The sequence below is a fragment of the Accipiter gentilis genome, chromosome 21 (genome assembly GCF_929443795.1).
Source record: "Accipiter gentilis chromosome 21, bAccGen1.1, whole genome shotgun sequence".
In the NCBI taxonomy this organism is placed as follows: Eukaryota; Metazoa; Chordata; class Aves; order Accipitriformes; family Accipitridae; genus Astur; species Astur gentilis.
The window spans coordinates 15,961,305-15,971,769 of NC_064900.1; the positions used below are offsets into that span (position 1 = coordinate 15,961,305).

Below are 10,465 nucleotides of genomic sequence, written 5' to 3' on the forward strand. Positions count from 1 at the left end.
ACATTGTCTGGCTCCTAATGGCTTCTAACATTGTGTTCCTACCTACATTGATCATTTAATACTAGCATCTTCTTTCTGACAAACCACAAACACTTCCAAAACTTGACCTCTTCCCTTTATCGCTTTTGATTAAGAAGAGAACTATCTGCAGGAAATGCCCTACAAACCACAAAGGATTATCAGAAATATAATGATGAGTGATTCAGGGACTCTGTGGCTCTGCTTGTGTTCCTATAATCTGATCGTGGTCACTCTTCCCTTCTCCGCCGGAGCTTTGCCGTAGTTTCTTCTAGTCGGCTCCTCCAAGCAGCGATAATGGCATCATCATCCATCTCTTCTTCCTCTTCTTTACGCATGCTTCGCCTGTACTGAGAGAACTGTCTAGATGCAAATCTTTCTTCACTTTGTTCCACTTTTGCCTCCTTCTTTCCATCCTCTTCAGACTTTGAAAAGCTCTGGGTGAACTTTCTCTTAGCTCCAAATTCTGACATGTCTGACTTGGCCTCCTCTTCACATGCCTCCACATGACGAGATCTAACTCGACTCTGTGTAGATGGTTCAGGGGATTCAGAGTCAAAGGACGGTTCAGGTGTTTGACTGAAAACATGCAGCTCTGGGCTCTTTTCTCTGGAACTTGTTGTCTCACTGACCCTTGACCTTGTGAACGTATACATCTTTTTATCCTCCTTTGCAGAAGCAGAGGAAAATCTTGACATGGTTCTCAGTGAATCTCCTTTTGACTCATAGGAAGAACAGCTGTCTAGCTCTTCTCTTTGGGATCTGGAGAATCTGTAACTGGATGTTTCAGAATCCATCTCTCTAACTTTGGATGATCTGCTATATTTCTCTCTAGCCTTCTCACTTCGATCATAGTATGATGGTGGTTCTCTTTCTGCTTTCAGGCTACTGAGCCACTTGGTAATATCAGTCTCTATCTCTGACTCGAGTGCACCTGCGTCTGCAGGCTGACTGGACAGATCAAAGACTGTATCACTTCTGTCAAGATCTGCTTGCAAGGGGCGCCTGTGGCTGTTTGTTGTACTCTCTGTGTCATCTTCTATTTCATTTTGCTCTCCTTTGGTCATCTTTTTTTTAAATAAAGTGCTGCGTTTATTGTCTCTGATCACCTTTTCAATTTGATAATCTGACATTTTCTCTCTCATTTCCATTTGCATCTCCTTCTCTTTCCTCCTGAGTTTCTTTAGGTCAACATCATCAGCAAAGAGGCTGTACAGTGGCTTGCTTGTCTGTGTTGTCTTCATGTTTGAACTAGTCCCTTCTGTCCTTGCACTCACTGACGTATTGCAAGACAGGACAGACTGAGACTCAGCCCTGTGCATGTCCTGCTGGCGAAGCTGAGAGGTAGCAAGAGATGAGCCACTCTGAGCGCTAAGAAGAGAAACCTTATCATCATCTACACGCCTGCCAAGGTCTCCTGACATTACGCTGGAGGCCATTGCAGATGATGGACGGGACAGCATCATGATCTCATTTTGCTTTTGAGCAATGGTTTCACTGACCACGTTAGCAATCCAGTTCTGAATGCTTGCCATGGATATTGTGTCACCTGGACCGACTGGGAGACTGGGAAGGGGTATACTTGGCATCTGAGGCTGCATTGCCCCCATGCTGCTCCTGGTCTGCGATAAAGATGAATGATTTGTCTGCATGCTCAGTACAGAAGCTGTATCCTCAGCACCGCTTGCAGAAGGTGCTGAGGGCCAGAAAGCTGACAGTGGGATACTCCCACTCATCGTACTGTCTGTCTCCCAGCTGCACATGGACTGGCTTTCTTCTAAAATTTTCTTTGAACGTTCAAGGAGCTCTATACGCCTCTGCTTCTTTTTAGCTGAAGCAGAATCCTCACTTTTGGCAAACTCGACAAATTCCTCCTTGCTTTCACTGCCCACCTTCTTCTGCCGCTTCATCTTCCAAGCCTGGTAAGCAGTCAGGTTAATATCTGACAAACTCTTCCCTTCTGTCCCCTCCCCGCCTGCCTGACTGCCATCTTCTGCTGGAGATGGTGCAGAAGATGATGATGGTTCTAAATCCTTCTTGTGAAAGCCAAACTGGATCCTCTTGACCTTCCACCTTTCTAGAGGAGTTAACTTGTCTTTGTTCTTTTGGCAAAAATTGTAAAAGGAGCTACTGTCTGAAAACACACTCTCCTCATCCACATCCCTCTCCTTTCTTCCTGTTTCTGGGGATTGTCTTTCCCGACAATTTTTACTCTTAGAACGATACCTCTGAGCAGCTTCCTTCTCAATCTCCAGAAGCCTCTGGTTCCACATGTCCCAAGTGCTCTCTGAAGACACAGAGCCTGTGCGGCATCTCATCCTGCTAAAGCTACTGGCTTCCAGCTGTTGTTTTAGGGTTCGGATCTCAAAACTGCTCACGCTCTCAACATCACTGAATTCACCTGATGGGTAAGGTCTTCCTCCCATGCTGGAATCTCCATCCTCCTCCCTGGGTGGACCCTCCATATGGTACTTCTCATTTCTACGCTGCCAGTCATGGATCCTCTGTTCCACATCCTCTTCAGTTTGTTCCCCTTCCTCATCCAGAAGCTTTGGAGATGTTCTTCTTCCATGGTTAACTCCTGGTTCCTTTGCAGGCAGGCCTTGTTTCTTCCTCCATTCCTCATACAACTGTTCTTCTTCTTCCTCACTGATGAGGGTGGAGTGTTTGGAAACCCAGCTAGTTTTTCCCATTGATGAAGAACTCATAACACTACCCAGCAGGCTGCTGGTGTCCTCTTCTTCTACTGTGATAGAGTGGGCTTTGGCTCCCATGATGCTTTCTGAGTCCCCAACTCCAGACAGCTGGGAGGAAGTCCCAGCATGGACAACAGGGCTTTGACTAGGAGTGACTTCTTCATCTCCAGTATGCTCCAACTCTCGTTCCTCCAACAATTGTTCGTTGAGCTCCCTTAGCTGTTTCAGAAAGCCATCATTGGGGTAAATGGCACGCTTCTTTCTCAGAGTCATGAGAGCCTCCAGAATGGTCATATGGTGGTAGATCATCAGGTAAGCAGCCACCAGCACAGCTGAGCGACTGATTCCCATTTCACTGCTGACAAGGATTTTGCCTACAGATATTGAATATAAAAGTAATTAGCTATTTCCAGTAACATAGAGAGGTTGCTCTGATTTGTAGCACAAAAGCATTCTCTGAATAGTGTTAGACAGATTATTTGTTTCAGTGACTGAAACCAATACTAAATATTTGTTAACTTTATCTTAATACAAATCTAGATACATATGAATAAAAAGCACTTAGTTTCAAAAGCTGTGGGCAGGCTCATTTTAAAACAATCTAAATAATATTTGTATTTTCACCTATACACTTCACTTCCCCAAATAATCAAAAAGCTTATAATAGGTATTAGAAAGACAAGTGATACAGTATTCTTGACTTGCTGGCTGACTTAGGGTGAGACATTTAAGCTTTCCATGCTTCAGTTTCCCCATATGTAAAAGGGAGATATTAGCATTAGCCTCCAGGAAGGTATTGGGAGGACAAGCAAATAACTTAATTTTTTATAAAGCACATTGTAAGAATTAAATACAATTTTATATTAGTTTAATTATATTTTTGCCAGAATCCAGATCTGCTGTTTTGCAAGGTACACTCAAACAGTTACATGTAGACTGGCTGGAGGCCAGAGTCATAGTATATCATCTCAGAACAGGAAAACCAATCAACTAGCAGAAAAGAGCTGATTTTGACTCTGACAAACTGATACAGCTGCTTCAAACTACTGGGACCCACTGTTCTGTAAACAGTGACTGCAAGAGCTAGAATCCAAGCTGAGGATCTGCTTTATTTCATGGCATTTACACAGAAACCACCTCTTGCAGAAAACTAAGCTTTGGCACAAAAGAATTGTTTTTTAAAGCTGCTTTTATAGCAAATGACAGTTAAAGAAAAGCTTGTAAATATGAAGAGAGCATAAATGAGGCTTTGCTAGCCTGCAAATAACTGAAATTACTGTTTCTAAATGTGTGATAAACTCCAATTTAATCAAACTGTTTGCACTGAAGCTTAATAAAGCCAGTTTAAACACCACCTTTCTGACTGCTGCTATCTTACTGCAAGCATTTACCTAATGTGCCTGTTCCTACAATCAAAAGTCTCAGTTGCCTTCCAAGCGTTTTAACAGCCAGTAAAGCCTATCTAACAGCTCACCAAAAGAGGGAGATCTCGTTCCTCTGCTTTCTTTCCAGGCCTCTGTCTCTGTGTATCCTTTCCTGTGTCGGCTCTGGTACTCACCAGGCCAGTTCAGCTCACTAACCCAATGGAAAACCATCTCTTCCCTGCTGGGCTGTCATTTTTGCTGGGTTAGTGAGTTGAAGGGTCAATGCATGCCAGCAGCTGTAAGCATCTGTACTATGCCAGGGGTAGCAATGGGAGGTATGAGGAAGAACATAGATGGGTAGAGTGTCCCTCCTCATAGTGTTGTTGGTGAGCTATTAAAATTGGCTCAACTTTGGTACTAAGAAAACTTCTCACTTTTCTTACTGTCACTTCTACTAGGAAGTAACCTGTTGTCTCTACAAAAATTAAATGCATTGAATACATATATGAAGAATATCAGTGATAACCACTGATTGTGGTGTTCATTTTCATATTGAATTCCATAAAGAGATTTCTAGCTGTCCACTGAAGCTGCAACAAAATGACCAGTATGCACTGGAGGTCCACAGAATATCAGGTGCCATGGAATTGGAGTCCAGCAAATTGTACAGTAGCCTGGGTGTGGACATCCAGGGGTTCAACTCAGCTGTTTGGATTGTTCTAGTAAATCAGCCTGTTCTTTTGTAGTAAGCATCCTGGCAAAACTGAAACTCACACTGTACAGGAATATATCACTATATATAGTATTACATAATATCAATATAAAAAAATATGTTTATGGGAGCAGGGCTTCATGTCTTTGCAATAGTACGGTGCTTTCAAAGCAGCTGAGGGAGGTGGCTTGCAGCCAGTCTGAGTCCAAAGACATGGGGCTTGCAGCAGGGGCTGCTGGGCTGCCTCCTCTCACTAGTTTGCCCCCTCCTGTTTTGAATGAGGCATGGCAGAAATGGGCAAGAAGTGTTGACCGTAACTGGATGCAGAGAACAAAGTATCTGCCTTCTACCCAATTACAAATGTGGCATTGGCTGTTTATCGGAGTAACACTTCCACCCATTAATTCCCAAGCATTCTGGAACCACTGTAATCTTCTCCTCTTACCCCTGTAAGTCAGCAGTGCTTCGTCAAGGAACTCTGCAGCTGGGCGGAAGTGTTTGGAGATATCCATATCTGGAAAATCATCCACTTCAATGCCCAGGTATTGGATATTCAGACCATTGTAGAAACCTGGTCCTGTGTATACACCTGTACCATGAGCTGCATTCAAGACATGTGTGATCCCCAGTCTCTTCAAACGGCTTTTGTTCACTGCAACACTTCTTCAGAAAAGAAAAAAAGATATTAGATATCAGTGGTCCTATTTCGGTAGGAAAGAAGCTGTCTGCTACAAGGTCTACAGAGCTCCCAGTCAGTGGTACTCATCCAACATGCAGCTCCACTCAGACCTTAATGTTCTTTGAGAGTTCTAAGGTATTTCTTTCTAATACTCACTGGGAAAAGAAAATGAGAAACCTGCACTCACCAGTAGAGCTGCATGCTCCAGCTTGATTTTAAACTCATCCTGCCATCCTAGGTTCAGGCTGTTTACTTAATTCTCAATTTTTATCACTCTGTAACTGATACTTTACACTATATCCCCTTCTAATTCTGTCTGGTCACTTGCACAGGTGTCTCAGATGGCTGAGCCACGGTACAAAAGACCTAGCCATTTCCACTTGATATTTGCTACAGCATTTCTTTATTAAATCTCTTTTACATAACAAAGACTTTAGAGCCAATTTCAGGGCCAAATTCCAATCAGAACAATGTAATTTGGGCTCATTTGCCTTCTCCTTTCCTAAACTGTTGAAGCATCAAAATAGCACGGGAAAGCTGCTGATTCTATTGCAGAAGTATTTACTTTTCCAGACACAGAGATCCTTGTGAGCATATACTGAAAAACACTTTGGGGGTCTCTAGGGATGAAAGGTATTAGATGCATGTAATACATATTATACCTTCAATGGTTCCATCTGACCCTTCACTGGGAATCTCATGCAACTTGATGACAAAAGCTGACACTCACTTTTCTGCTATGAAGACATTAGGCCAGACTTCATCCACAGCATCCCTGGGGGTCTCCAGCCTGTCCTTCACAAGTGCCCTCTGCAAGTCCATCACACACGGCGTGTTAAACAAGCTGGTGTCATCAATCTTTTCCTTAACTCGGTTGTACAGGTCCTCCACCATCAGCTGCCGCGCAGACTCTAACATCCTGGGACACACTGAATCTACCTTGGCGTCCTTTGTCTTCAGTTCTGTAATAAACTGACATTGTAACTAAAAGCATGTAAAAACAACACAAATATATGACCTGTCATTCTTTGTTCCTGGGATAAGCCTTGTGGCTTGCTTTTTTTCCCAGTAACATCACACCGCCCTGTCTGCAATGTGTGCATGTACATGCTTATCTAGTAGCCTCAAGGTAGTTAGTAATGGGAAGAGCATATTGCAGTGTCCTCTCAGTCCAGAGACCCACACTGGCCAAAGGCCTGGGAGTTAAGGAAATGCTCATTCTAGCCGCAGAAGAATGCAGTCACTCTCTGCAGCTTCCTGGGGAGGGGAAGTGGAGAGGAAGGTGCTGATCTCTTCTCCCTGGGATCCAGTGACAGGACGCATGGGAATGGTTTAAAGCTGCACCGGGGAGGTTTAGACTGGACATTGGGAAACATTTATTTACTGAGAGGGTGGTCAAACCCTGGAACTGGCTTCCTAGAGAGACAGTCAACGCCCCATCCCTGTCAGTGTTTAAGAGGCATTTGGGCAATGCCTATGCTTTAATTCTTGGTCAGCCCTGAAGTGGTCACGCAGTTGGACTAGATGATTACTGTAGGTCCCTTCCAACTGAAATAATCTGTTCTATTCTATTCTCTTCTATTCTACTCAGTTTGTTGCAGCGAGCAACCAGCAATCAAACTGTATTCACCACTGCAGTACATGATTTTGCCACAGATTCAGTGAACAACTTCAAAGGAAGTCACCAAACCTTTCTGTAAGTTGTTACTTCTTTGTGGTTTTCACCTCTACCTCAGGTGGGGTTTTCTCATAAAGGCTTTTTTATCATTTTAGGATCTCTGGATGAGAAAGGCAAAACAAGTGCAACTCAACTCTCTATTACTTACATAGTGCTTTCACCCTTCCTCCTCTTACCCTCATTGATTATTTGTTTGGCAGCCACAGCAGATGACAGATGGATTGGCTCCATGAAGATGCTCTCTGTATCAGTGTCTGATATCACTGAATACCTGCCAACAAACCACACTGCATATTAGGCAAATGCTCTCTACTGGGATCCCATCTCCAGGACTTTAGCCCTTTTCACCCACTCCAGAAGAGAGCAGCAGGGAACTGGAGCAATAGAAGGGAAGTCCCAGCTCTTCTCCCACCCCTCACCCCCACCCTGCTCTCTAGCATGGTGCTACAGGCTTCAAATATGCCTTGGTATCCAGTGTTTGCAGGATGCAGATAGGTCCCATGGGGAGGAGCTGCAGTGGACTGGGAGTGCAAGAGAATGGACTAGTGGAGGAGGTTTTGGGTAGAGAAAATCAGTGTCTGGTTTGAGACTGGGAGGGAGATGGATCACAAGGAATAGTCTCACAAGTAGCTCTCACTTAGACAGACATAAACATTGTCCTCACTAGAATTTATTGAAAAAATCAAACCAGATTATGCTAGAAAACTGTTGGTTTGGGTTTTTTTTTTTTTGTTAGCTAATTGCCTACAAGCATCCTTTGAGTTATCACAAGCTGCAATGCAACACTAAGATTGAAGCCTGTGAATCTCTCCCTCAGTGCGCAATACATTGGTCACTTCATAGCATGAAATCTGTGGTCAGTCTCTCCACTCACATAGTGTTGTCTAACTGCAGATCAGAAATAACTATGAAACCCACAAACATCTTTGAAAGGAGATCTTTGACACACACCATGATTTACATAAGTTTTTGTTAAGCAAAAAAGGGCTTCAATCTTGAAAACAAATATATTTCCATCTGGCTATGCCTGTACAGTCCAAGCAAATCTCTTCTTATTTAGACCATCTTAACAAAATATTTTACAGAGCTTTTTCCCTGATGCACATCCCCTACATTTCCTTCCAAACAGATGGTACAGATCATTAGGACAAATTTGCTGCCATCACAGAAGCTCTCTGGCAATGCAGGCTTGCAGTACTTGCAACACACTGTTTGTTTTTGTTTAATTAAAGCAGGAGAGGGAGGATGATTAATGTGCAGTCAGGGTGCAGCAAAGTATCTGGAGAGCTAAACTGCTTTCATTCTCCAGAATCAAAATGGAAGGCACAGCCATCGGAAACCACTTAATGGGCTTGTCTAGGTCATTTAGTTGGGTTCCAGCACTTGTCAACCGTGACTGAAAGTAATCCTTTTCTAGCTCTTCAAAGGAGTTTATGAGATGAGCAAGGGGAGTCTCAGTCTGATTTACAGGAGCTGACACAAATTTGCAGCTATGCCCTGCCTTCAATTCCTTTTGCTGTAAAGGTTGCCTCCAAGCTCAATAAAAAGATAACAGTTGGTAATAATCTGCCACCAAAGCCTCAACACATTTTACCTGTAGCTACCCCAAGCATCTATGAAACACTCAGGTGCAGAACTGCCCAGGTCTGGATGCTTTAAGGGCCTTGTTCTGGTTGGGAAGGGCCTTGCCATTTTCATCATTGCTTTTGGCATTGACAGCAAGAAAAAAAGGAGGAAAAAAAAAAGGGGGGAAGGGAAGGGAAGGGAAGGGAAGGGAAGGGAAGGCAAGGCAAGGCAAGGCAAGGCAAGGCAAGGCAAGGCAAGGCAAGGCAAGGGAATAAACTGAAGAGGTGCTTCTGTTCATTTTGACTGACTGATGAGCAGCAGGAGAGTGATTTACCAAGTTCAATACATAAGTTTACTTTACGTGAGCTCAGTGAACTTCCTAAACAATTTTTAAATGCATGTAGTTAAATGAAATAGGCACTCTGTCTTCATTTTTCTGCAGTGCCCCACAGTTAATGGGAAACATTTCATAACCTCATACTTGTTGAGGGCCACTGGGGCAGGTTCTTTTCAAACTTGATCCCTACTCCCTGCCTTCAGCTAAAGCATCTCAAAGTGTACAGAAAGCCCTGCAGACCATTTTGCTTTAGGAAAAGAGTACAAAGGGAGGTATTTTTCCTTGTATTAGGAGAAAACACATCTAATCATGCTTGTTTTGCTTGAGGAAACTCAATTTCTGCTTGCGCTATGACAGCCTTCTGTTCAGTGCCTGAAGCCTGTAGCTAAAGATGGCTCTGAACCAAACCCAAATCCAAAGACCCTCAGTCTTTCTGGGGCTGGTAAAGGCTAATATCAACACTAAAAAAATCCATAGGACCTTCTAATGGACAGAAAGACGGGGCTGAATTTGGGAAGAGTTGAAAACTGGATCAGAAGTTTCAGCGTGGGAGTGGAGATGGGAGGACGACACAGGGAAGAGCAACGATACCACCCCATAGTAATGCCTTCTGCAATTTATCCTCTCCGTGTGTGCGTACACTCTTAGCAGGATGGATTAATTAGCGCAGGAGTCCTGTCTCTGCAGTCCTTCTTCCTACTGGCATACTAACCCCCGCCTCAGGGAGGGGAGGGAAGCCCTGGGCTCCACGCTTGATCCAAGTGCCTGTGCGGAGAGGAGGTGGTAGAAGAGGAGGGAAGGCAAGCTGATCCACCGCGTGCTACCAGGGGGCCATGGCGGCGCCTGTGGCAAGCATACTCACCGGCTGGGTGAGGGGCTGCGGAGATAGCGGGCCTGCACAGCCTTCACGTCCGGTCCCTCGTCCTCCTCATCGGGCACCACCTGCTCGCCGTCCGAATCTCTGCTGCTGGCCATGGCAGCTGCAAGAGGATCCGCTACAAGGGGAGCACGGCAGGACGAAGTGCCATTACAGAGGTCTGCATGGGAGGCCATCCCCCAGCTGTGGGGCTGTGGTGGCAAGGCGGGGGGGTACAGCAGAAGGGGCTCCCACATCTTGCTCCCACAACCCCACAAGCAGCCCTTGCCGCAAGCCAGCTGCACTGGCTCCTCTGCCAGGGTGCCTGCCGTTCCCGAGGCCTCGTGCAGCTCCCTGGCTGCTGCCCAGCAAGCCCCAGTGCCCTTCTTGCCTGTGAGTAAGCGTGCAGGAAGGAAGGAGTGGCGGGGCAGAAACTCTATCCCCCCTCCGGCCGGCCGGCTCAGCCCATGTGTGGCGGCTAGAAGGAGCTGTACCCAGCCAGAGCCGGACTGGAAGGAGCACTGGGGGAAGAAACATGAGACCTCGCCTCCCCAAAATG

General features: G+C 45.1%; 1 protein-coding gene across 1 annotated transcript; it reads right to left on the reverse strand.

Moving 5' to 3' along the window:
- Positions 1–248: 248 nt before the first annotated feature.
- STYXL2 (serine/threonine/tyrosine interacting like 2) lies at positions 249–10,025 on the reverse strand. The gene is made up of 5 exons (XM_049824323.1): positions 9,913–10,025; positions 7,324–7,418; positions 6,200–6,431; positions 5,236–5,453; positions 249–3,088 (listed from the first exon to the last, which is right to left on the reverse strand). The coding sequence occupies exons 1-5, from the start codon at positions 10,023–10,025 to the stop codon at positions 249–251; spliced, it is 3,498 nt and encodes a 1,165-aa protein (XP_049680280.1).
- Between the last annotated feature and the right edge of the window lie 440 nt (positions 10,026–10,465).

Coding starts and splice junctions, on each gene's coding strand:
- STYXL2 (XM_049824323.1), bottom strand. CDS start 10,025: ATGGCCAGCAGCAGAGATTCGGACGGCGAGCAGGTGGTGCCCGATGAG. Junction 7,419..9,912: donor CGCAGCCCCTCACCCAGCCG/GTGAGTATGCTT, acceptor GTTTGTTGGCAG/GTATTCAGTGATATCAGACA. Junction 5,454..6,199: donor AATGTCTTCATAGCAGAAAA/GTGAGTGTCAGC, acceptor TCTTTTCTGAAG/AAGTGTTGCAGTGAACAAAA.